The following is a 27,806-nucleotide window of genomic DNA, read 5'->3' on the forward strand; positions in this document are numbered from 1 at the left end:
ATCATATTGTCAGAGTGATAATGATGTTAATCATCATCAGAAAATAATGAAACAGAATCACCATGACATTGACCCAATCATATCCCGGAGAATCATAATCATCAATTTATCTTTCATATAATTATCATGATATTATCATTTTTTAGATTAATCATCTTGTATTTTTAAAATCTCTCATTCTTGTAGTAATCAAGTGTTACAATTTGATTACCAATTCACAATCAACAAAACATAAAAATCAATGATACAATTGAGTTTAAAAATCTCATTGATATAAATTATCACTCTCATAGTTTTATTAGCTAATCAATTTGATTTTTATTGTTTTCACCTCATTGTAATCATAATTGTTTATGGCGATGATTATTATTATCACAATGATAATAAAGAAGAAAAAAAAATTATTTCCATTGATAACTTATTATCATTTTATCTTTGATGTTCTAATAATCATTGATGAGTATTGATAATTTAGTTTTCTACTATTCAACTTTTGCTCTCTAGTGTCACAACTTAGTTATTGAACTGATATTCCATTATGAATCTCATAATAACTATTGATAAGAACTTTTTTTTATTCTCATTCCATGTTATCTAAACTTTTCAGATATATTTATTAAGAAGAGAGGTTCTATTCTTGTATAATAATATTTATTATTCGTAACGATTTCTTATATATATTTCCATTCTGCAATTGCTATTCTTCCGTATGTGATGATAATGATAATATTACATTTCATCAGATAAATAAGATAAACTCAGAGTTAAACTTAGTTTATTGTCATTATTGAAGGTGAAGGTTGAGTGTTTGTTCAGGTTATTTGTTTGTTCCTGATCATGATGGCTTTTTTTTTAGTACAAGTATAAATACATCAAGTGTATTATATATAAGATACAATGTATTTGGTTGATAAAAATTAGGTTTTATCCATTGATTGACTGTTATTAAAGTTATATTATGAATAACAAGTCCAGTGAGATTATCGTTATTATTATCATGGTTATTATATGTAAGGTGTAAAGGTAATAAATAAGTAAAGAAAGGGAGGAAAATATGAGAAGGAAAAAATAACAAGAATAAGTTGATGAATTTTCACCAGGGATATCAGGGAAAGTGAATGGACACTAACAAGGGAAATTTTCGTGTTAGAAAGATGAACGATAAGAGATAAGCTTTGAATTGAACTTCTATCAATGAAGAGCGACTATTATTATTATGGTGAAAGAGATTACAGTTTTTTTTGTTGCTTCTTTTTCAAAGGCAAAACTCAATTGATAGATATTCTCGAATTGAGTTATATTAATACGTTATAAAGTGAAGAGAAATTGAAAGATGATAAAGATGAGGATCAACTGATAGACTTGAGATATGGATGATAGAGAGTTTAGTGGTTTTCTATTCTGATAGTAAATGATGGCGAAATTTACAGGGGCAGGTAAATAAAGAGAGAGAAAAGGAAAAAATCTACCATGGAAAGTGAATAACCAGAGATAGAGATTAAGTGATGAGGGATAATGAGGAAATAAGAAGAGTATAAAATAGTTTGATGGGTGAACGATCACCTAATTTAAGCTTACATTTGGTTCTATGGGTTCAGTTTATGAGCTTTGAGTTGGAACCTGAAGAAATATGAACAAGATCAAGAGAAACGGAAGAGAGAAAGTTTCTTACTTTCTCAAGAACAAATTGTAAAAAGTTAGTAACGTTAGTAGAAAATATTATAAGAATATCATAACAATGTCGTCAGCTAACATGATATTAACTGGAGAAAAATGATGAGAGGAAAAGGAAGAGCAGAAAAAATGAACTTTTCTCATGTTATGGGGATCAAGATAAGCGTAAAAAAAGTAAATTAAGATGATGAAGATGATGAAGATAAAATTTCATTCAGCTTTCTACTTGCAAGTATTGTCATTAGACTCGATTAGACTTTATCATCATTGAGTTTATTATGGTTAAAGTTAAGAAATATTCAAAGTCTATTATGCAAACATAACTCTCAATATTATTATCACATGCATCAAGAATATGCAATCAGAAAAGACAAGGTAGTGAGAGAATATATAATTCAATGTTCCATTGAAAAAGTAATATATTCAAGTTAGCAGAATTTATATGAGATTAAATTCTCATTGTCAGATTACACGATAAGATGATGATCATGATGATTATAATGATTAGCAATGGAAAAACTCAGACAAAATTTTACACGCAGTTAAACATTGAATGGATTTCAATGGTAAAATAAATGACATGGATTCTAATATAATAATATGACCATTGAAATTACATTTTCTCATTGAGTTTTAGTGGAGTAGTTATTGTGGTGCATATATTGTTTCATCTTTATGAATTTTTTTGTCAAGATTCATGATATTCAGGTTAATATGAATTCTCATGAAATACAAGAGAGGAAGAGAGAGAGAGTGAGAGAGAGTGAGACATAAGTACAAGAATATGATTTCTAAAACATGTTGTGAATGACATTTCATTCAGAATTTCATTTCGCAACTATTTTCGTAGGAAGAGAGTAAGAAAATAAGATTGACACAATTTGGAATATACAAGAAAATGTACCATAAGGAATGAAGACTGTATGAATTGTTGTTACGAACCAGAATATTGTCCCGGAGAAAATTTTCTGGTAACATGAAACTTTATTGTTCTCATTTTATTTTTCTTTTTTTTTTCGAATTACATATATTTCAACTGACAATTTTGAATTCTAAATGCTGATGATGATGATGTGATGAAATATATATACTATGTTTAAGGTGAAGAAATCTTTTTCTTATCATGCAAATTCAATGATTGTTGGTAAATGGATTCATGGATCAGACAGAAAAAGGGATAGAAACTTATATAATATATCAATGAAGAATCAAAATCCAATTTAAATCATCTGATAAGATTAGCTTCATATGTGAACCATGTTTACAATTATAATTTGATAAAGATAAGAATGAGGTGAAAAAATTGTCAAGATGAAAATATTGATAATTGGATGAAAGATGAAGTTTAACTTGTATATAAAATGATAACATTTTATGACATTTTCTTTATTCAATTATATATCAGGCTGATATTCAGAAAATCTGATGGAGAAGATAATTCCACCACCGTTCCTTGATGCTCATTTTAAGCTTGAGGGTATCAGATTAGCTTTTACAGAGCGAAAATAAGAGAGAGTAAGTTGTTCAAATTCCAAGAATTTAATCAACAAGAAACTTATCGTTATCATGAATGTTATTATTTCTTTGTTGTTGATGGTAAACGATACAATGATAATGATAAAGTTTCCATGTATAAGATAGTGTCATCAGGCCAGAAAACGAAAGCATGAGGAAAATAATACAATAAATGGGAATTCTCACATTTCAATTTACTTATTGCATATGACATGGTGGAAGATGAAATTGAAAGTGAAGGACAGGGTGAGAGAAAGAGAGAGAGAGAGAGACATAAGCACATTTTGCAATATTCATAAGTGAATATAATAATTTTACCCTTCTCTTGTATGAGAATCAGGAAAAAAAAAGAATCAAGTTATTCAAATATCAATCAAAAATTCTGAGAAACTTGTATCTAATCATGTAGGATTTTCCTCATCTTCACATGTATATAACATTGAATATGAATTTACAGTGGATAATAAATACATATATGGTTATATTTAATTTTAAATTTCTACACACACAAATATAACTGTTAGCAAAGTGAAAGTTTCCACTAATACATTAATAGTAAAATTTTCATTTTAAAACTTATTTAACTTTTCATTTTTCTCAACAAAAAAGTAAAAATTCAAATTCACAAAGTGATCTTATTACACGTAGACAAATATATTATATAAACAAAATTTCACTTAGATGCTGATCAAAGTAAGTATGGTGCTTTCGCTGTTGAATTAATGGGAGTGAATGAAGAGAGATAGAGAATCGAGAGTAAAAGTTATATTATATATATAAAATCAGAGTAAATGAATTTATATGAACTTCAAACATGTACACAAAGATGAAATTAAGTACTCATTGCATGCAAACTTTGTACAAAGTTTTGCTCAAACTATTCATACATATCAATGTTAATAATGATTCTCATAATCATGATACTCCTAGACACACATGAGATAACTTTTCTCACAGATAGTGAAAAGTTCATGGGGTAATAACCATCATGAAATTGAGCATCATGAATTAAAATATAAAAGAAAAAAAAGTTTATAAGAAAACATAAATATATATATAGGTTTTTTTCTCAAAGATAATTTTCATTTTCCATTCAACTTCCTATGTAAGGGAGATTCACATATACATAAAGTAGTTTTCTCTGTAAATTATTGATATGTAACAAGGTTGTTTATTAATATTTGCGATATCGTGTTTACTTTTAAAATAAACCAGAGAGAGAGAGAGAGAGAGAGAGAGAGAGAGAGAGAGAGAGAGAGAGAGAGAAATATGAAAATCGTCTTAAAGATGATAACAAGTAGTTGTAATATTATCATCATGGAGACTGAGAATGCCTCTTTCCCCAATGTAAATACTAGTAGATATATAAATGAAATTATCTGAATCAGAATTTTTCAATTACTATTATAGTCAAGGGAAAGAAGGAGAAACATGTACATGAGTTTATATTCAATATAATGTATCATGAAAATGAGAAAATATTTTTTTCTCCCTCACTTCTTTAACTCATAGAGAAAATAAAAATCCAATGTGATAAATTTTTCATATAATGATAATATATATATATAAATAATGAATTACCAGCAAATGATAATATCAAAATACTACTACTGTTGTAGTAGTTGAAATGAATAAACTTTATTTTTGATAATTTTTATATTTATATTAATAAGTAGCATTATTTTTCATTCTCATATTTTATATAATAATAATAATAATAATAATAATTATCATGTTCAATAATCATCTCAATGAATTCCATGTAATTTATTCAGAGTTTGTGATTATCATTTCAACACAACTAATCGAGGTGAGGAAAAGTCATCAGCAGGTTAATAATAATAAGGTAAGCAAATGATAATCTGTTCAATGGTGAAAAATATTATATATAATAACAGAGAGAGAGAGAGAGAGAGAGTAAAATTTTATCAAGGTGTGAATTCTCAAGATTATGATTCGTGGTTTTAAAGAAAGAAAAGAAAGAACAACTTATATTCATATGATATTATCGTTATCTTTTTGATACTGGGAGTGAAAAGTTGAAACAAGAACCTTTGGTTTTATTTTAGATTAGTTGAAGATATCTTTAGGCATTCATCTTGTTAACTTGAAATTGTATCATCTGTGCTAAGAAAAATGCTAATCATAACCATAAATACATATAAATACTCACTCCAGTGATTATGAATACCCTGAAAACAAGAAGGTATTTATATATATATATATTGAATAATATGATTACATGAGAAAATGTTGACAAAAACAATAATATCATTATAATAATAATAATGATAATATGTTATCTTCAGGGAGGTAATCATGTTATTGAACATTAATATAAATTGAAAAGTTTATACATAAGAGATGGTTGAGTAAGTCAATTGATATTTACTTCATCATCTTCTTACCATGATCGTCATTATCATGATTAAATAAACAACTGGAAGAAATTAATTAAAAACAAAATCCAATTGATTAAGGCTAATGGTAATACTAAGTATGTTAATATTTATTATATAAGTTTAGTCCCTTTGTGGACATTTAATCTTGGGCTTACATGAGTGAAATTTAATAGTTTTCATTGATGAGAATGATGTTTTTGGATTAGGCAGTAAGATTTAGCTTCTAATACAAAATTCCCACACAGATACAGGATAAAGATTCTGAATCTGAATCTGAATCTGTAGCTCTTGGATTCGAGTGCAAGATTTTCAAATTTATACATTAAATCGTTGAAAGTTGTAAAGATATTTTCGTGCTACTTTCAATTTCAATCACAATGCGATTATAATCTGGTTAGTACACACCAAGGAAATGGCCAGGTAAATGTGTATTCTGTGTGTGTGTATATATGGTGGATTAGATTAAGAAAAGGTGAAAAGAAAAATAAAACAGGTAAAGAGGATTAAAAGTTTTTTCTGTTATCAATATTTTTGTTTTCTTTTCATGATGTTATCGTTTTCGTTTTTCATTACCAAAGAGATTAAAATGGATGATGATGAGAAAAACAAGAGAAAATCAATCAAGATTGAATAATGATTTAGATTTATTGAGACAAATACACAATAAGAAAGAGATATAAAGGAATTAGTTCATCTGATTTTACTTTTCTATTCCAAGATGTTCATGAAAAAGTAAAAGAACTTCGAAAACGTCAGTAGATGGTTAATGTCTTGGATAATCATAAATCGCATCTACTCTAAGTTCGAGTGACGTTTCGTTGTCAAAACGATTCTTCTTATTTCTATTAATAGAAGTTTCTTTTCGAGACCAGTCACCTATTCCATTGGTAGTAGCGTCCACAGCATTTCCCTACCGAAATCAACATGAAGATATTATATCAGACATAATAATAATTTAGAACTTGACCTTTGATGGAAATTATGTTGTGGCATATGAATATATCTACGAAATAAGGTCAGTTATGGTAGAAAAAGTAGAGAAATAGCAAAAAAATTTCCCCATTGAAGTTGATAAAAACGATTCTTATTCTTGTTACACATAAATTGATATTTATGTTATTCAATTTATACAGTTATCTTGATTCAAAAAAGTTCTATGTGAATAATTCCCTTCCCATGATGTCTTTGTATCTTTTTTGTTGCTCTATGGTTTCCTTTTTTTCTGCATTATCGTCAGTATTCACGATTAGTGTGTGTTTACTTTTTCGTTTTCTCATCTTTTCTTGCCATTTTTTTTCTTTCTTCGCATCTAATCTGAATATCTGTCTATGCTTAGCAATCTCTATGGTAACCCACAAGCAGAGAGACATTTTGAGATGAATAAAAAACCATCAAACTTAAGATTTGTCTCTTTTTTTTCATACAATCATGAGGGAGGAGAAAGAAAAAAAAAGTTCACAAAGAACTTAAATGATGAGCTTTTTATCTCTGATGTAATATTTACATCCAGAGGATGTGCATGTAATAACTACCCTGTAAGTTTGAGGATCGGGAAAAGGCTGAAAAGAATAAGGAAATCTTAATCCATGTGATTTGGGTTCTAGTTTTTTCTCACTCTCGCTCTCACTCTCACTAACTCTCTCAATCTCTCCCTCTCCTTATATCTCAACATCTTGTCAATGGTTATGATAAAAGTTCAGGATGCGATGAGGAGAGAGAGAGAGATCTGGATGAAAAATGATTTAACTAATAGTTTGTGAGTAGTTTTCAAGTGTATGAGTGTGAATAAGTTAAAGTCAAGTTATATCATATCAGAAAGATTGGCTTGATGAGGCAAATCGTAAAATAATTGTTCGCAATTAAAAGGATCGAACAGCTCAATCATTAGCAATGATTAATTGACGATAATAACCTAAAGGATCAATAATTAATATTTATAACAATGCAACAACTTTTACTACTAATACAAAGGACTTTCTTTGACTTATTCTAGCATTTCCACTTCTACTAATGACTCCTGATAATATGAGATATTAGAAGGAGGTGTAAGAAAAAAAAACGTAAATAAGAGGAGAGGATGGAGAAAAAAATTCTTCCACATCATTAAAGGATAAAAACACTAATGATAACGTTTAATTGATGAAAGACAAGCAATTGATGGATAAAAAGAGGTGTGGATAATAGTAAAGTTCAAGCGGAAGTGACTGAATATCAACAAAAACACTGGGTGACAATAGAATACGATTCAGATTAATTTCCATTGAGATGGATTCAGTTAACTTCTTACTCTTATTAATAGTTAATATGGAGACGAACAACTCAACTCAACTTTTACTTGAACATATCATGTTTGTCGTTTTTGTTGTTATTCCTGAGAACACTTGTCTGAGCAAATTCACACAGGTAAATAGTGAAATATGTATGTATGTGTATGAATTTCGTGTAATAAATTGACAGAAATAAGGAAGTGAAAGTAACTGTCTAAATGAAGATATTTTTACCTGGTGTTAGTCTATCAATTATGTTTGGAGCTTTATTAACTGTACTTGACACTCGCAATTGTAACCTTTGGTTTTACTTTTTCTCTGTGATTTTCAACCTTTACTGTTGATATATTTATATAATACATTATATACCTGAACTTTTCTCTCTCTCTCTCTCAGCTGTGTGTGTAGTTGAGTTTGGGTGTGATAAAAAGAGAGAGAGACTGATGATAACGTCATTTGCAGGGAAAATGAAGTAATTCGTTTCTTCATGTTTACCTGAATGAAGACAGATTTAACTCTTTACCCTTGACAACATTTCTCGGTCCATTTATCAACTGGTTTCATTAAGAAGTTGACTGGGATAGAGGAAATAAAGGATGTTCGAGAGAGAGAGAGAGAGGAAAAGGAAAAGAAAGCGATAACATTTTTCTTCCTTCTTATTATTGAGCTATTAATGTAACATGAGAAATGAAAGTTCCTCAGTTAATTGTGAGCTTAAATTAGGAAACATTGAGAAACTCTGAATGGGATAAAAGATTATTCATTATTATGATTTGGAAAGAAATTAAACTTTTTCATGGTCATTCTTTTATTTTGGAACAGTTTTGCTCTTTCATTCACAAGGAAGAGGAGAGTCAATATTATGCAAAGTTAATGTTTTTCTTCCCTGATGATAACTTGATCTTTTCTTTTCATGTTCAATTTTCTTGAATTCAATGAATTCGAAAACTAAGTAAACTCTCAATTCTTTCATTCAAACTTTACTCTATGGTTTTATTTTCATTGAGAATAACAACAAAATAACCAACTAAAATCTTTTCTCCATCAAATGCTGATAACTTCAACTCGATAACATTTTACAAACAGTATTTATATAGAAGAGAAAAGTTTCATAACAATTTCACACTTGATTTTATCATTTTCTTGAGCTTTATTTGTGACTTTTTCCACAATGTTTATAATCTAAAGCTGAAAAATAATATGAGAGAAAAAGTTGTTATAACGAAATGTGGATGAAATTTGAGAGAAAACAAAAATCCTCAACTAGTCATGAGCTGAAAGAACAACAGGCAAAAGAATAAAGTTCTAAAGTTCTAAACGAAAAATTCACATTGCCAAACGTGAATAGAACATTATCTTTCTCTCTCTCTCTTCCCTGTTTTTCCATCATCTTATCAGTAATTCGAGTTTTTTAATTCTCTTCTCTCTCTCTCTTTCTCTCTTCATCCTTTATTCTTTGGATGAAAAGCATTATTTTACTCTTTCATTCTCTTCATTTGTTCTTGCATGTTCACTTTAATGTCTTTTTACATAGAAAGTGGAAGATGATGGAAACGAAAAAGAAACTAGAAGATAATCAGATATGAACAGAAAACGGAAGATGAAGATTCTCTCCCTCCATCTCTCTCTCTCTCTCCTAAACTATCTCTCCTTTCCTTAGCTTCGTAATTTGATTGTTTTGTGAAAAATTGCAAAACATTTGCCTATGATAATTTCCCTTGATATTATAACATATTATTAGTATAATATATAAAACTGAATATTCTGAGTTGGCGAAACAAGTTTCATGAAACTTTCTGAAGAAGAAAAAAGTTCTCAAAATCAACTGAGAGAGAGAGAGAGAAAAAAAAACTGAAATCAACATATTGAATTCATTGCTTTTTATAATAGATTAAACCTCTTATCGCCCTCACAATTTCAATTTACTTACTTCAGGTAATCATACACATTATGAGAATCATCATGTTTGATGAATTATAAGTAATTTATATAATCCAGCCGATTGAATTTCTCATTGATTTTATTATTCTAAGTTTATCAGAATACATATTGATCAAGAAAATAAAATGAATTCTCAATGAAACTCTCATGTAAATAGTAAAATTTTTCACTGGAAATTTTTTTTAATAATAATCATTCTTGAGACTTTCAAATGTCAACGAATCAAATATTATATAGTCAAAGATGATCAGACATTGTGATGATTATAAATATTAATAATAATATATAGAAATTGATGGAAAAAAAAGTTTGATGAGAAAATAAAAATGGCGAATAGATTTTGTTAATCAACCAATCAACTAAACTGTCAAAATTTATAATATAAGCCCCAAGGAGTTTGATGATAATGTTTTATTAATAGTCTGATAATGGATTTGGGAGGCGATAAAATCATTTAATTCAATTTCTATCACGTTCGATTGATAGATATATTTACCAAATTATCAAGCTAATTGTTGAACATAATCCAGTTTAAAAGTTGATGAAAGATAATGATGATTAGTTAAATTTTAAACTACGATTAAATCGTCAATCATCATCACTTTAATCACCATCAAACAACAAACATCACACTGTTTAAAGTATTTTCTTGGAATGGGTTTGCCAAAATTTTTGAATATTAATTTTGATTGACGATTTTAACGACATTTTTTGTTCACAACTTTTATCTTCATCTTAATCTTAATCATCCTCATCTCTTTATTTTTTTTCTTTCTACTTTCTCTTGCGTATTTATCCTCTGTAGCGAATTCTCATTCGTAGTGTGAGAGTTTGAGAAACTTTTTTTTTTGGTTCTTTTGTTCATCCACAGAAATTGAGTTAGCCTTTTGATTAGGTTAACTTGGAACATATTGATTTCCAAGTGTGATAACGACTCTTTTTCTCAAAGGAGTAAAAGTTAAATCAAGAATTTTGGAAACTTATAGTCACCCTGAAACTCTCGTCATCAAGGAATTTCATCATGCTTATTTGATGATGTGAAAATAGAGAGAGAGAGAGAGGAACGAAGGAAAGTCATCATAGTTAACAGTTTAATTCTTATGGCCTGAGGGTGACAAATTTCAAACAAAGAAAAAGGATTCTTCATGATTCTTTGAAAATTAAAAGATGCAGAGATTCAGAGGACACTTGAAATTATCACAACTAAAGTAATAATACAAAAAAGTTCAGGTGAGAGAAAGACTGATGAAATGGTTCGGTTCAGGGAGTGAAAAAAAGTTCTGGGAATTGAAAATGACCAATTGTAAACAATATCATTCTACACCTTCTTGTTGATGACTCTCTCTCTCTCTCTCTCTCTCTCTTCATCTTGTTCATCATGTTATTTTCCAAGAGAATAAAAAATCATGAAATAGACAGAACAAGTTAAAAATGAAAAGAGACATGATGATTATGATGAACTAACGAAAGAAAAAAAAAGAATTCAAAAATTTATACAATCCAAACATTTCCGCTTCTCAGGTAGAAGTGGAAATAGAGCATTAATGTTTGCTCTCTCTCTCTCTCTCTTTTTTCTCAGAATTGGTAGAATTTGTAGTTTTTATGATACATGATAATGAAGTTTCTCTTTTTATATTTATTAATAGAATCATTTCAACTAAATACATGTTAGAATAGAAAAATATGTTTCATCTTGTTCATTCTGATGGAGATAAAATTTCAATTAGTTTTCATTCAAGAATTAAATCATTTTAAAGAGAAGCAAAAAAGAGATACATTTAAATGGAAAAAAAAACTTTGATTCAAATTAATTACTTTCAAGAGAAAAAGTTGATACACATAAAAACCAGAGAATTCATTTGATTTGAAATTTATATTGGAAACATTGGTTAACATTATAAACATGATTCCATGTAAAAAGATTGATTCAAACTTCACTTGAAAGATTATGGTGATTATGATGAAACTTTAACCTGATTATTTTGAGAGTATTACCTGGTCAATATCATTTATAATTCAAAATTCAAATAAACAAACATCAAGACTTGAGATTGAATTGCAATGAACACTATAGACTAAACTTTTTTGCCTTAACCATCACCATGATCTTCATGAATTCAAAGATAGTTTCAATTCTGTTCATCATAATGTTGACCAAAACCATTCGGTCAATTATTTAGTTGATCTTGTATTTTTTTCTTTACTCTCGTGGCTCAATATAATATATAAAATGTTTATTATCGAAGTAAATTGAATGAATTCTCTGCCCTCTTCTAGTTGAGATGTTAACCTTAAGGTGATAAAATGGAGTAGAGAGAGAGAGAGAGAGAGAGAGAGTATGGACAGAGAGGGAAAAAAGTTCTACTGCATTTTTCATTGAATCATTTCAATTCTGAGTTAATGAAATAAAATAGCCTGAAATAACAAGGAACAAGAAATCAAATCAACAAGATAAAGAATACCGAATTAGTTGAATTGGTGCAGGTAGGAAACTCATGATAGAGATTGGGGATAGAGGGAGAGAGAAAAGTTCCAAAGATCTACCTGAGTAAAGTTGGTGGATCAATCTATTTTCTTAATCTCGCAAAATCAAATAATATGAATTGAATGGGAATAAATTGGTTAGCAATTTATTATTGAGAATAGAATACAGAGTTTCAGAGTAACTAGTTAATTGTGCATTTGTTGTATTAATTTAGCTCAATATATATGAATATAGATCAATCGTGTAATTGCAATTAGAGTAATAATAATACAACAGAATAAGTTAAACGAAGAAAAGTAATTTTATCAAGTGAAATTAATTGTATTAGAAAAAAATTTCTCGCCAACAATTTACTCAATAAAGGATAGTACACCGAGGGAGAGGGTAAATGAATCTCTATTATCAAATCAATAGTATTTGGATCATTATTTTTTCATGATAATCTGTTAAAACTCATTATTGTTTGAAATTCAATGGAAAATAGTAAAACTTGAATGGATAATATTACATTCAAATGTAAATACGTTGTACTTTTAAGGGTTGAGTAAATTAATCTTCATGTTAATTCACAATTTCTCATGATAATTGAACAGCATCAAAACAATTCTTATATTAAATACTAATAATAATATCTTTGAATGATTAACATGAATATCATTTATTATCATTAGCAATTTATTGATAGTAATTTGAGTTGGTGAAACTTTTGGAAACTTTCATCACCATGATTATCAATTTGCTGAATTCATGCTGATGACAAACTGAAAATCAATCATTGGTTTTGAAATTGTAGTTTTCAGGGTTTGGTATTAATCAATTTGATGTGATGATTTTTATATGTAATATTTAATTTGCTTTGTAGCAAATAAATTGTAACAATTTAACTTTAGTTGATGAGAATTAGTTTCATCTACAATTTGCCTTCATTTTTACTGTAACAATTATCTTCTTATAATCCAGTTTAAAAGTTGATGAAAGATAATTATGATTAGTTGAAGTTTAAAATACGATTAAATCGTCAATTATCACCACCATATATGATGATTATAATCACCATCACAAACATCACCACCATTAGAGTTTATCATGTGTAATCTCCGTTGGAAAGTTAAATCATTGAATTAAATATGAATTTTGTGTAGTAATAATTATAAACCGTTTCTAGAGCGAATCTCATTATCTGAATGTTCACTGTGGAGAGATTGCCAAAAGTTTTGAATATTAATTTTGATTGACGATTTCAACGAAATTCTTAAGCATCTTTTTATCTCCATTTTGATCATTCTCAGCTTTTTTTCCCTCTTTTATGTATTTATGATTAATATCTTTGCTAATTATCATGCACAGTGAGAGTCTGAAAGGAAAAGTTTATGTTCATTCAGAGAAATTAAGTTTTGATTAGGTTAACTTGGAACATATTGATTTCCAAGTGTGATAACGACTCTTTTTCTCAAAGGAATAAAAGTTAAATCAAGAATTTTGGAAACTTATAGTCACCCTGAAACTCTCGTCATCACCAAAGTTTATTTGGTGATGTAAAAAAAGAAATTTCAGAGAGAGAGAGAGAGAGAGAGAGAGAGAGAGAGAGAGAGAGAGAGAGAGAGAAATGAAGAAAAGTCATCATAGTTAACAGCTCAATTCTTATGCCCTGAGGGTGACAAATTTCAAACAAAGAAAAGAATTCTTTATGATTCTTTGAAAATTAAATAATGCGGAGATTCAAGGGACACTTGAAATTATCGAAAGTGATAATGAAAAGTTCAGTTGATAAGACTAAGGTTTTATATACTTTTCGAGTTTCGATTGTCTTTTACTAATCAATTTCCAATAATTTCTTGTCAGCGATTTCATCTCAACTAAATTATAATTATTTTACTTTTCTTATGACATTAATATGTAGGAATTTTGTTTTCTTTTGAAATAATTTTAGTTGATTAAAGAAAATGGAACTTACTGAATTGATGAGGTTCATCTTGGAACATATCTTCGGTGTTTGAATATATTGTCCGAGAAAATTGAAGTAAGAAAGCAAGAGAAAATGATAAAGATGATGAAGTTACACAGAAATGTCGATAAGCCATTTGGAAGTTAACAAGTTAATATGATGAGGTAAACACAGAAAGATGAGAGAAAGAGAGACGATATAGAATGATGAGAGTGATAATTGTCCGAGAAAAAAAAACCGAAAAGAACAAATTTATTCGGGTAGAATAATCCAAAATGATTGAAACTGTTCAATAGTAATTAACTTTATTCTCTCAAACTCTTAACTTTATTCTCAAAGACCATTGAAAAAGGTTCTACTCAAAAAGAGAAAAAGTTTTATCACATCTTCATCCGGATTCTTCTCACTCTCTCCTCTTTCATCGGTTTCCATTCTCAGTTCCATCACCAACTCCATCTACTAGAGTTCAGGGTAGATCGAAAGTTCGTAAATCGTATAAAATGTACAAAAGAAAACCAAAGAGAGAACAAACCAATTCGCATAGAAATTCCCTCAAAACCGAACGAACCAAAAACCTCGCAATATTTAATTCTTTATGAAACAATCATAATTTTTTTGATTATTAGAAAAAAGTTCTGACATTTAAATCCAATGAAATGTTAAATTTTTCTTAAACTTTAATTTGCCGCCATCAAAGAAAAACAAAATTCTCATTAAATCAATCGCAATTCTTAGATTCTGATGAGGTTTTTATATCCATCCCAATGGTTTTAATTGGAATATTAAAGTATTTTGATTATAATTATAATCGTCAAGAAAAGAGAGGTAATTAAAGTTAATCAATTCGAAATTCAAATTAACCGCGAAGTTTGATCATTGGCTGAGTCGAATCGACCATCGGCTCAGTCGCTTTTTCGGCTTGAGACAAAAACGCCTTTCGTTTTGTAAACAAATTGGAAACAATTTAATTCCAACTTGTTTATTTTTGTTAATTGTCATTGTTTTGGTTTTGTTTCTTTTTCTATTTTAATTAAGTTACAATCGTCATTAAATATGAAGAAAAAGGTAAGTGATTGTTATTTTCGTTTTCTCTGATTGATTAGGTTACCTTTGAGTTTATTTGGTCTTTTCTTTTTCCTTTTCATCTTCTCTCAGGTACTTCTTATGGGTAAAAGTGGAGCTGGAAAAACCTCCATGAGATCAATCATATTTGCTAATTATATTGCTCGTGATACAAGACGATTAGGTGCTACAATCGACGTGGAACATAGTCATGTCCGTTTTCTTGGTAATCTTGTACTTAACCTCTGGGACTGTGGTGGTCAAGAGGCCTTTATGGAAAGTTATTTCGCCTCACAGAGAGACAATATTTTTCGAAATGTTGAACTTTTGATTTACGTTTTTGATGTTGAGTCAAGAGAATTGGAAAGAGACATTCACTATTTCCAATCTTGCTTGGAAGCCATTCTACAAAATTCTCCAGAAGCTAAAGTTTTCTGTCTAATACATAAAATGGATCTCATACCCGAAGAGAAAAGAGATTTGGTAACAATTGCTTTTTCTATTATTCTACTTCTTCAATCTAATCATTTCTTTTGTTCTCATTTGGTTTTTTCTCTTTTTTTCTCTTGTTGTCCTGTTTTTTCCTTTGTCCAGATATTTCTAGATAGAGAATCAGAATTGAAGAAACTATCCCAGCCCATTGAAAGTAGATGCTTTCGAACCTCCATTTGGGATGAAACTCTGTACAAAGCTTGGTCGGAAATCGTTTATACCTTAATTCCAAATGTTCAAGAATTAGAGAGACATTTGAAACATTTTGCAGAGATAATTGAAGCAGATGAAGTTCTACTTTTTGAAAGAGCCACTTTTCTCGTTATTTCTCATTGTCAAAGGAAAACTCATCGTGATCATCATAGATTTGAAAAAGTTTCCAACATAATCAAACAATTTAAACTTAGTTGCAGTAAATTAGCAGCCCAATTTCAAAGTATGACGGTAAAGAATTCCAATTTTGCCGCTTTCATCGACATATTTACACCAAATACTTACGTAATGGTTGTCATGTCCGATCCAACGATACGTAAGTTAATCATTTCTCCATCTATTTATTACTTAATTATGTTCCTCTAATTAATCTTGTCTCTTTCTGTCTCTGTCAACAGCTTCAGCAGCCACATTGGTGAACATTAAAAATGCTCGTAAACATTTTGAAAAATTGGAAGGAGTTAAAAATCGTTGAATTAATTGTTTCATTGACAATTTATAAGAACAGTTGATTGAACACAACATCAAACGTTAACTTTCAACTTTAATTGTTACATTTTGTTGTTAATCGTTTAATGATTAGTTCATTTTGATTGTTAGTTTATTTTTTTGCTTAATTTTGAAAACTCTGGTTTGTTAATTGTTGTCACTGCGATGATTATAATTTTATTTAGCTCTTATAAGTAAGTGAAGCCTTTTCAACTTTCAATCAAATCATCTATTATTTTGATTTAATATATTTCACAGTCCAATAAAACTGTTGTAATTTGATTAAAATCAAGTTTTTAACAAGAAGGTTTGATTTAAATACTTAATTTTAACCGTTTACAATCAGTTAATTGTCTAAATCATCTCATCAACATCGAAACCTTGATCATCTAGGTTCCAATCAATCCTTTTTTCATATTCACCATTGCATTAGATTAGTGAATTTCCTAATGACAATTAAGACAATTTTGTTAATTGAGGATTTTATCAATAGTATAATTGTTGAAGATCTTGTATTTGATTCAATTGTCTATTGATTATCTCATTTAATCATAGACTTTAATTGATTTCGTCATTATGATAAATGAGTTTTATGATCTGTGATACTGATCAAATTTATTACCACCACAATCGGTTAATTAATAATCTTAATTAACTTTTTTTTCACTCCGTAATCAGATACATATTAAATTCATGTTTAAATACATGTGAAAATAATTACCTTTATTTTTTTTCCAGACAATTTAATCCCTTGGTATTAAAGTTGATTAATTTTGATGATTTGAATCATAATTAAATCTAAATAACTGCAAAAAATCAATAATAATCAACTTCTTAAACACTGGAAACCAAATTAGCTCAACAATTAAATAACTGATGATATTAAGACAAATGTAACAATCAATTTCTAAGACAATCAAATGAATGGTCAATTATTAAACTAATTGAAATTACCGATAAAATTGTTTTTTAATATTCATTTAATTTACTAATTGTTAATTGAAATGGTTTTGCAATAAACTAAATTTGATTATTGAATTTAATGGTTATTAATGGGAAAGAAAATAAAAATTATTATGGTTAACGGATTTTTCTTAATTGTATTGAGTTAATTTTATTTGAAAATCTAATTGTTGTCTCCATGTGAACCATAATAAAAGACCATAACAATTGAAGACAATCAAGTTAATTGAATCACAATTGGATTGTTGATTAACTAAAATTAACGATGAAAATAAACAAATATTATTTGAATGGTGAAAATAAAACAAATTAGATGATGAAAATTAACCAACCATGAACCATGATGATTAAAATGTTAAGGCCTAAGGATAATGTTCAATTAATTATGAATGTAAATTATATTCAATGATATGGATTAGCAAATGATGAGAATTACAATTAATGCAGATGTAATATTAACCCGAGTGGTTGATTCAGTTTAATGATTAACTGGCTTATCCTATGAGAGTGATGATCAAATAATATAAATGAAATTAAACCAGCTGGTTATCCGATGGTATTATAAATCAAATTGTGAAATATTGTCATTAAAAAAACTACAATTATTATCAATTCTCGATACAATCAAGTGATTACATAACATTGTGAAAGTTTGAAGTTTATCAATGAAGCAAAAAAAGATGAGGTAAAACTTATTTCGCATATTTTAACGGCGATTTACCGTATGAGGAGGAGGATGAAAAGAAAAAGATGACGAGGAAGATAAGAGGAGAGATTATGAATGAGTGAGTGAGAGAGAGAGAGAGAGATGAGATGGATGAAAAGTCTAGAAGAAGATGAGGAAAAAAAGTAAAAGGAGATTGTGGATAAAGAGAGAGAGGGAAAAAAGGATAAAAGAGAGAGAAAAAGAAGCCAATAAAGTCTGAAAGAAGATGATGAGGATGATTGAAGATGTAAAGAGTATGTTTTTGTTAGAGTTGAAGGTTGACCTGGAACGTGCGTGACGCGTAACGCGTGTTCGAGAGTGATAATATGTCCCATACGGCACGCGAATTACCTTTACTCTCACTGCAGACATTTTTCGCTCCTTCTCTTTATTTCTCTCTCTCTCTCTCTCTCTCTCTCTCTCTTTCTCTCTCTTTATCATCTTCATCTATCAGGGTCTCTGAAAAACAACAAAATGGGGGTGACAGGATTAGCTTGATTCTAATCCGTATCTTTATCATTATCATCATCATCATCATCTGTTTACCATACGAATACAAGGGTGACCCCTTAGGTTAGATGACCTTCGATATTGTTGTTTGTTTATCCAAATAAAATGTTGATAAAATGTTTCACTTTTTTCCCTTCTAAAGGATTTCCAAGTTCTTCTACATTAGATTAGTTGATTGGTAAAATTGTTTAGATTACAATTAAGTAATTACAAGCACACTTTTCACTCGAAGATAAACAATGAGACCTTAAAATTACTTTAATCACCAGAACAAAGTTAATGATAATCATTAACAATCAAATTTCTGAGTAAACTTTGCCTTCTCCAATCAAACCTCTCGAAAACAACATGTAATCAACTTTAAATTGTTTCTTCAGTAAATGAATTCATCGTTCTCAATTAATTCCATTGAAATCAACAATTAAACAATCGCCAGGAACAAAAATCTTACACAGAAAGAAAAAGTTTACAATTAACGCTGAACAATCAAGAGTAATTCCAAATGCAATTTAATCTGGAAAATTAATCCAAAAATAGATTTGATGTTAATTTGATTCTAAAAAAAACCAAACTCCCAACAGTTAAATCTGTTTGATGAAAAACTTTTACCACGCGCTCATCCTCATCCTCATCTCCCCCATCATCATCTTTCTCATCCTCATCTTCTTGGCAATGGATCAACTTTAATATACATGGAGCAAAGTTAATCTATGGGAATAAATACTTCTGTCATTTTAAGCCCATAGACTTCGAGAAAACATTCAAATCTCCTCTTCTCTCGCTCGCTCACTCACACACACACTCTCTCTCTTTTCCCTTTCTTTTCTTTCTTTTTCCTCTTCTCCTCCTTCTCTCATCATCCTCATCTCAACCGTCTCTCTCTCTCTCTCTCTCTCACCCTCCCAGACTATTATTCTCAATAAAGACAATTGGAAATACATTTACCTCAATTTTTTATATCATTTCCTTAACAAACGGTCAATTGGACAATATGATTTTCCCCAATACCTTACATTGTATTCGCGACCGTTAACAATGTAAACCATTAAAAAGAAAGAGAAAAACTGTTCTCCTTTTCATCTTCGTGTCTGTGACTGTACTTTTTGGTCCTTTTATCGACCTTGCTCCCCATCATCTTTTCCTCCTCATCTTCTGCTTTCTCTCCCATAGATCTCTCTCTCTCTTTTCATCCTCATCATTTGGGTTATATTATTTTCCATCAAACTGTTAATTCACTTTGATTCAGTTATAACTTTCATCGTCTACACTCAACTACAAATGTAATTTTGTTTTCTCTGTGTTTTAATTGTGATTAGAGTTACTAGTTAACTCTAATAATCAATATCTTAATCATGTAGTTTAATTGTGATCAAATATTTTTTCTATTAAGTGTAAATATTTTCATGTTCATTTAAATTTATCTTACCTTTTTATTGTAAATTATTTTCTTAATTTGTCATCAATCAACTTTAATCAATCTTAATTTGATTGAGCAAAAAACAAACTTGGATGAGTCTCTAGTCATTGTGATTGTATCAACATTTGGATCTGTCAACAATCAAATTCAATTTTTGGATTAATTTTTGTTCCCATTTGTTTACAAATCATTCAAATTATACAAGATAAATTCATTTAACCATTTTAATATATTAATCAAATGTAATGTTTATAATTAACCTCTTTCAATTTTCACCATATAAATTGTTTATCATCAATCAACTAATCAATTTCATTAGAAAATAAATTGTAACGTTTTTTCACCCAAAAGTTTAAGTCTTTCCTTAATTTCACCCACTCGAATGTCCAATCAAATGTCCAAAGCGTTTTCGTTCATCGGCTTGCTGATCATCGATCAATATTAGTGTTCAATCTTAATTGTAATTAACAAACTTTGATATTTAAAAGTTTATCTTAGCCAGTTAATCGGGTTTAGGATTATTGGTTTAGTATTAATATAATTGTTTTCGCAAGGAATTGGTTGTTGAATCAGTTAATCATCAATATCATAATTAATTAGTTGATCGACTAATCCACTGATTGTTATTGTATAAGATGATTCGATTATCTCTATCCGATGATTTGTTGGTTAATTTTGATCGGGAAAATTGATTCTGTTTCTATTGAATCAATTGTGACCATCGTTGATTGTAATGATTAAAAATATCGATTCGAGTTGATGTGTCATTAAGTAAATCACTCGAGTCGAAATTTACATGTGTAACATTCCAGGTCATATGGAAAACGGTATGGAATAGGAATCCGAGTTTTATTTCGAGAGCTAAATGTTTATGATTATCAGTGTTCGAGTCAAACTGTTCAGGATCAACAATAACTTTCCATTCATTGAGATATGAATCAATGAATGAGTCAATGGACGAATCGGGAATGTAATTTAGATCACTTTTACCGTCACCGATACAAAGTTCTGAGAAGAATTTACCTAAATCGATACCACGAAAATTATTCTGACTGTTTTCCACATCGATAATCATTACATCAAATGAAGATTTGATTGTTGATGATAAATTGTCGATCTCCTTTGGAAATAAGAAATTTGTATAATTAAGATCAATGAGCGAATACATTTTTCTGCTTGATCAAGGTCATTTTCTCAATCAATCGAGTGGCGGGTTTATCCATATAGAACTGTTTAACTTTTCGTAATAAGAGAGCCGTTGGTTCAGAATAGTCAGCTAATCGGGTTTCAGTATAGTTGGACAGAATTTCGGTCGCTTTGGTAATATTATCTCGACAAATTTGGACAAGATCGTAAACTTTTTCACATTTGAAGCGGGTTACATGATATTGAGCAATTTTCGGTGCCAAAATGGTCAAGATATCGATTTGAGCTATTCTTTTGGGATCCAAAATGGTTGACTCAATGTACTCATCAATACGCCCTCCGGGAAAAGATTTCAACACGGCAGGTGATATACCACGAGCGGACAGAATTTTCAGAATTTCCATTTCTTCGTCGTCGGAAACACATTTGTACTGATTACCTTCACCAGTGAATTCACTCCCATAGAAACGGACAATTACTTTTGAATATCTATCAACTTGTCCACTCTTGGAGCTGTCGATATTTTCATCATGATGACCAGTAGATGAACAAGCAACAGGTTGGCCTGAACCCACCGATGATGATTTCGGCTCAGTAGTCAAGTCACTTGAAGTTGCTGATGATCGGGAACAGATAAATAAACGATTTGATCGCCCATTGGAAACTGATTCAACATTAATCTCTTGCAAAGGTAAATTAGACCAAGATGAGATCAAAGAACGACAAATTGTCTTAGCTTTGATTGGAAATGTCGATTCCATCAATAAGATTTAAATAAAGAACAAGATTAATGAAAATAAAAGATCGAAAGAAAAAACAAACAATCGCTAAAGCGGATCGATTGGGTAAAATTTGTCTTTTAAATCTTTGAGTTTGAAGTTACAATTGGCAATGAGCTTAACTCAAACTGTTGGTTCGAACAAGGTTCAATCCAGATCAGGTTATTCAGGTCACTTTGGTCCTTCGATACGTGGCCTCTTATCCTTATTTGTCCAAACGTCTTGTGACAGGAGGAAACTTGGTGGCTTCACGATGATAGATTTTATTAATTCACTTGATTCTTTTCAATCTAACACTTTTTATTAGTTTCCAATATTTACCTTGTTATCTCTCTGGATTTATCAATTGTTGATAACAATTTGCAATCACGAATTAGGATCGTATTGTAATAACGATTATGTTGAGTTGAGTCGAGTTGAATTTGCTGGTTCGAACAACAATTAATCCTGATCATGTTATTTAGGTTAAGTTTGGGTGTTTAATTTATGACATCGCATCCTTATTTGTCAAACTCGATAGAGACACTAAATACGATTTTATGAGATATTGAGTCCAGAAAATAGATGTGATTTTAAGTCTTTTCAGTTTTTATCGATTATTTTGATTTATATTTTTACGGTTTAATTGGTTGATGAAATTATTAAACCATCGAATCACTGGAAATGTCCAAAGCAAATTGTGGATTCTCACCGACATTGTACCAAGCTAACGCTGGCCCTAATCCCGTTTGCCAACATCCATGAGTACACAAGATTTAGATTAAGATATTTTTCAGGTCAAAGTTGAAAATCAATTCGGTTTAGAAACCAAATTTGTGTCAAATCAACAAAGATTCAGTCAGAATCATATATAACAACGATGTGCAAAGATTTAACTTTGTTTGCTGCAGGGGAAATGCTTCAACTCGTCCATGGGAGGAAAATTGTGCCAGGCAATTTAGAGAGAGGGTAATTTGAACAAATAAGCGGGAACAATAATCTTAATTGTGATTATAAATCTATTGTTTCGCAAGTTGAGAGAGTTGGACAAGTGGTTATTAAACTTGCAACGTTAAACTAATCGTTTTTTTTTCAATTCTTTTTCTTTAAATTAAAGAAAATGGTTAAACTAACAAGTAAGTTAATTGAGTTGACATAATCAATGTTGATGATCATCAAACATTGAGTTGAATCAATGTTAATCGCCATTGGAAACTCCGACAATCTTGTTAATCAATAGTAACAATTGAAATAAAATTTTGTTAACAAAGTTGATCCGATTTCTGGTACCATAGATTTTATAGCAATTACATAAGTGAATGAAGGAGAAACAAACAATCTGATCATTCGGTGATAAATTAGAAACAATAACAACTCCAAACAGATCTTAAGAAGTCAATCAAGGTTAGATGATAAATATTAACTGTAAAAGTGAAGGGAGAGAAAAAAAGAGTTGAGTTAAAATGAACAATTTAGACTGTGATTAAAAAACAATCAGTAACAATCAGAAAACAAGAATGGTAACAGACAGTAGATCAGAAAATGATATGACTTATGAGCACAGTAATTATACAATAACAGGAATTGATCAATGTCAATTGATCAATTGAATCATGTCTCAAGTCAGGGAGAGAGAGAGAGAGAATAAAGATTCAATTTTAACAATACATATATATAATTTGCACCAATTAACTTCCTGGTTATAATAGAATAATTAAAAATATCCCAATTCAAATGAGATAAACAATCAAAAATCAAACTCTTACCTTAATTTTAAATTCTCCCAAAGAAAAAAACGGTTGGATAAAAAAAAAGCATTACTGTTATTGGAAACTAATGGAGACACAAATTAAAATGTATTAATACAAATGTGTAAGAGTTTGGGTTTACCTTTTTGTCTCCTTAATTCCAGCAAATCCTTTGTTAATTGTCCGATTGTCAATGCGAACAATTAACAATTAACACTAAATTAAATTGATTATTTACACTTCCACTTAAAGTAAACAAAATTTAATTAACAATAGAAAATGTTTCCCTCCTTTTGATGGCAACAAATTGATTCTATCAACAAGAAGGCGGGACCAAAGAGAAAAAAAATTCTATTCTTTTTTTTGCTTTTCTTTCAATACAAATGGACGATCTTCAGATGATTAGAGTTTATAAAGGAGAAAACATTTGATCTGTTGATTTGATTGCAATTAATTTACGTTTTAATTTCTTTCATTTGATTTTGTGTCTTGTTATTACGATTGTTATATTGATCTCTTTCTGTGTTTGTGTTTGTATCTGTGTGTCTTTGTCTTTGTCTTTCGTCAAATGGATTTGTTAATCTCTCACCATCATCGTCGTTCTCATTGGCTTTTGATTGTTATTCTTTTAATCTCTGGGTTGGTGACAATTTTTGCTGATTCATCGACTGTTAATTCTAATTCCACAGTAAATTCAACGGATACTGACTCTTCTCGTGAGGAAACATCGGCTGAAGATGAAGACGAAGATTTGTACTTGCCCGTTATTGAATGTAAACCAAATGTTACTATTGAGGAGATTTTCTTGGAAAATAAGATTACCCAAGATTTAGGGTTAAATTTTAGTGATCATTATATGGCTTTAACTGAGATTGAATATAGTGAGGGATTATCTGTTCATTGTGGTAATGAATTAACACCCAATCAAACCTCTCAAGAACCTGTTATCTTTAATTACCATGGTGGTTGGTATGAACATTATTCAATTGTTATGATTGATCCCGATGCATCCAAAGATGTTGGTACAGTCCTTCATTGGATGATTGTTAACGTTCCTGGTTCTAATTATACTGATGGTGAAGTTTCCTGTTCTTATCGTGGACCCAAACCTCCACTGGACACTGGACTTCATCGGTATATCACTTTAGTCTATTTACAACAATATTCTGGACCGGTCACTTTTAAGGATTACTCACAAAATCGATACAATTTCAATTTAACCTCATGGGTATCAGAAAATAGTTTAATTGGTCCAGTTTTTGGTAACTTTTTCAAGGCTCAAAACAAATCTCCAGGCAAATCACCTTAATCACCTAATAGATTAACAAAATCTATTATTAACCTTGACCTAAATCTTTTACCAAAGAAAATTGGACAAGCAACTAAATCAATCCAATCCAATCAAATCAAATCCATATTTTAATTGTTGTGTTTTTTTTTATCCTTCGACACTATTAATCCATCCGGAGACAATAATTGAAAAGGAATTACATCAAAATCTATTCTATTGTTGATTCTTGTTAAATATATTTAACTGAATATGACTTTGTTATTGACAATTTAACGACAATAACAATTTAACCCGTAAAATAATTAAATAACCTTCATTGCTTCAATGAACAATTAACTTTTTCATTTCCAGGGGAAAAAAAGTTCAATATTGATAATTTCTCAATAGATGAGCTGTTTAATTTGTATCAAGTAAATTGAACAACAATTTAAAAAACTTTTTAAAGTCTATAACAATTTAGATTTCCAATTAAGATGCAAACTTTTTTTCTTCAATCAAAAAACAAATAAATTGATTTATAATTAAATTGATTGGATTTCGAACCAAAAATAATCAATTGCGAACATTAAAAAACAACAATCACCATTAAATTGTAAATCCAATCAACACAATTACCTTTCTAATTTAATCTTTCAATTGTTATAGTTGATTGAACGCAATTAACATCAAACATTAACGTTGAACTTTAATTGTTACTCGACTTTTTTGTTAATCGTTTTGTGATTAGTTTATTTTGATTGTTTGTTATTTTTTTCGGCCATTTTTTAACTTCGATTAGAAGATTCGATTAACTTTAATCTCAAAGACCATTGAAAAAGGTTCTACTCAAAAAGAGAAAAAGTTTTATCACATCTTAATCCGGATTCTTCTCACTCTCTCCTCTCTCATCGTTTTCCATTCTCAGTTCCATCACCAACTCCATTTACTAGAGTTCAGGGTAGATCGAAAGTTCGTAAATCGTATAAAATGTACAAAAGAAAACCAAAGAGAGAACAAACCAATTCGCATTGAAATTCCCTCAAAACCGAACAAATCAAAAACCTCTCAATTGATTTTTCTTTAATTCTTCATGAAACAATCATGATTCCTCTCGAATATTATTAGAAAAAAGTTCTGACATTTAAATCCAATGAAATGTCGTTAAATTTTTCTTCAACTTTAATTTGCCACCAACAAAGAAAAACCAAAATTCGCAATAAATCAATCGCAATTCTCATATTCTGATGAACTTTTTGTATCCATCAAATATCCAACATAGTATCCAACTAAATCAATCCAATCCAATCAAATCCATATTTTAATTGTTGTGTTTTTTTTATCCTTCGACACTATTAATCCATCCGGAGACAATAATTGAAAGAGAATTACATCAAAATTCATTCTGTTGTTAATTCGTGTTGAATAAATTTAACCGAATACGAATGACATAAATTATTGACCTCTCTCTCTCTCGCGATTACATTTGGGTCGCATTGGTAGGGTACTGGTATTCGTTTTTTAAATATTTTAGTATTTCAGCCTTAGCCCGTTGTGAGTAATCGTTGAAATCGGATTGATCCAAGCAAACAAAAGATCCAGAGACTCGTATAATCATCCGGTAGGTTGACCAAACCTCACAGTCGGTCCATTCTGGTACTCCACTTGTACGATTTCTATTGATAAGTCCAACGAGATCATGCCGCTGTTCACTCTTATCAGGCGCACGGCAAAAATGACCATAGAAAATATACATTTGGACATCATTTGGTTCTCTTATCACGTCCACTTTCTGAAAATATAAAAGAAAATTCAATTATTAAACTTCAATACTTATGTTTTGTCAGAATTTTGATTGTATCTTACATTTTCCTCCGGTTTCAATTTATCTTCAAGTTTGATGTCATTCACACCACAAGCCATTTTCTCCGTGTCGTTACTATTCATGTTGATCGAGACTCGTGGTCACTAGAAGAGAAAAGTAGTAAAAGGTGAACAGGATTATAAATTGGTGTTAATGAAAAACTTTTGGTCGAATTGGTTGAAGCTTTTGGCAGCGACAATTATAAGGTATTTCTCAGGTCAAAGTTGCACATGTGGTGTAGAAACTAAAATGGTGTCAACAAGAAACTCTTGTCAAGAATATTGACGGGCGATATTATCGATATCGATTGATAATATCGATATTTTGAGCTAAGACGATACGAGCGTTTGTCTCAACTAAAGGGAATCCAATGGAATTAAATTGTTTCCAATTTGTTTATTTTTGTTAATTGTCATTGTATTGGTTTTGTTTCTTTTTCTATTTTATTAAATTCCATCAAACTGTTAATTCACTTTGATTCAGTTATAACTTTCATCGTCTACACTCAAATGTAATTTTGTTTTCTTTCTGTGTTTTAATTGTGATTAGAGTTACTAGTTAACTCTAATAATCAAAATCTTAATCATGTAGTTTAATTGTGATCAAATGTTTTTTCTATTAAGTGTAAATATTTTCATGTTCATTTAAATTTATCTTACCTTTTTATTGTAAATTATTTTCTTGATTAACTTGGATAAGTCATTGTGATTATTCAAGATCAATTCATTTAACCTTTTTAATATATTAATTTATAACAATGTAATCAAATGTAATATTTACAATTAACCTCATTCAATCTCTACCATTTAAATTGTTTATCATCAATCAACTAATCAATTTCATTAGAAAAATAAATTGTAACTTTTTCTTTCACCCAAAAGTTTCAAGTCTTTCCTTAATTTCACCCGAATGTCCAAAGCGTTTTCGTTCATCGGCTTTCTG

At 29.6% G+C, this 27,806-nt stretch overlaps 5 protein-coding genes across 11 annotated transcripts in view; 2 read left to right on the forward strand and 3 right to left on the reverse strand.

Annotated features, from left to right (window-relative positions):
- The window catches only part of LOC128389809 (GATA zinc finger domain-containing protein 14-like), an 85,530-nt gene extending 70,548 nt beyond the window's left edge, over positions 1-14,982 (reverse strand). For all 3 annotated transcript variants that reach the window (XM_053349439.1, XM_053349440.1, XM_053349438.1), the window contains exon 1: positions 14,239-14,982. In XM_053349439.1, the coding sequence (XP_053205414.1) occupies positions 14,239-14,365 (127 nt within the window). In that variant the 5' untranslated portion in view covers positions 14,366-14,982. The remainder of the gene's footprint in view (positions 1-14,238) is intronic.
- The window catches only part of LOC128389823 (uncharacterized), a 196,440-nt gene extending 169,167 nt beyond the window's left edge, over positions 1-27,273 (reverse strand). The window contains exons 1-2 of one of the 2 annotated variants that reach the window (XM_053349456.1): positions 26,867-27,273; positions 26,464-26,792 (exon numbers count right to left, since the gene is read on the reverse strand). In XM_053349456.1, coding sequence (XP_053205431.1) covers positions 26,481-26,792; positions 26,867-26,947 — 393 coding nt within the window. In that variant the 5' untranslated portion in view covers positions 26,948-27,273 and the 3' untranslated portion in view covers positions 26,464-26,480. Of the gene's footprint in view, positions 1-26,294; positions 26,793-26,866 lie in introns of those variants that run through there. The other variant, XM_053349455.1, reaches the window with a different exon arrangement.
- Positions 15,146-17,573, forward strand: LOC128389816 (ras-related GTP-binding protein A-like). 2 transcript variants are annotated; one of them, XR_008325509.1, is made up of 5 exons: positions 15,146-15,294; positions 15,385-15,774; positions 15,886-16,312; positions 16,395-16,679; positions 17,224-17,573. XR_008325509.1 is itself a non-coding variant. In XM_053349447.1 (4 exons), the coding sequence occupies exons 1-4, from the start codon at positions 15,283-15,285 to the stop codon at positions 16,469-16,471; spliced, it is 906 nt and encodes a 301-aa protein (XP_053205422.1). In that variant the 5' UTR covers positions 15,146-15,282; the 3' UTR covers positions 16,472-16,791. The 2 variants fall into 2 exon arrangements, 1 of the variants encoding a protein (XP_053205422.1); XM_053349447.1 differs by lacking the exon at positions 17,224-17,573 and having other exon boundaries at positions 16,395-16,791.
- LOC128389817 (uncharacterized) lies at positions 20,292-24,014 on the reverse strand. Of its 3 annotated transcripts, none has more exons than XM_053349450.1 (3): positions 23,876-24,014; positions 23,752-23,818; positions 20,292-23,408 (listed from the first exon to the last, which is right to left on the reverse strand). In XM_053349450.1, exon 3 carries the CDS (start codon positions 21,986-21,988, stop codon positions 21,233-21,235), a length of 756 nt encoding a protein of 251 aa, XP_053205425.1. In that variant the 5' UTR covers positions 21,989-23,408; positions 23,752-23,818; positions 23,876-24,014; the 3' UTR covers positions 20,292-21,232. The 3 variants fall into 3 exon arrangements, with proteins under 3 accessions (XP_053205425.1, XP_053205424.1, XP_053205423.1); XM_053349449.1 differs by having other exon boundaries at positions 20,292-22,252; positions 22,328-23,408; positions 23,752-24,001; XM_053349448.1 differs by having other exon boundaries at positions 23,752-24,001.
- LOC128389818 (protein D3-like) lies at positions 24,023-25,349 on the forward strand. The gene has a single exon (XM_053349451.1). The coding sequence runs from the start codon at positions 24,302-24,304 to the stop codon at positions 25,040-25,042; it is 741 nt and encodes a 246-aa protein (XP_053205426.1). The 5' UTR covers positions 24,023-24,301; the 3' UTR covers positions 25,043-25,349.
- Positions 27,274-27,806: the final 533 nt, after the last annotated feature.

Source organism: Panonychus citri, unplaced genomic scaffold (assembly GCF_014898815.1).
Source record: "Panonychus citri isolate SS breed McGregor unplaced genomic scaffold, ASM1489881v1 Contig00111, whole genome shotgun sequence".
NCBI lineage: Eukaryota > Metazoa > Arthropoda > Arachnida > Trombidiformes > Tetranychidae > Panonychus > Panonychus citri.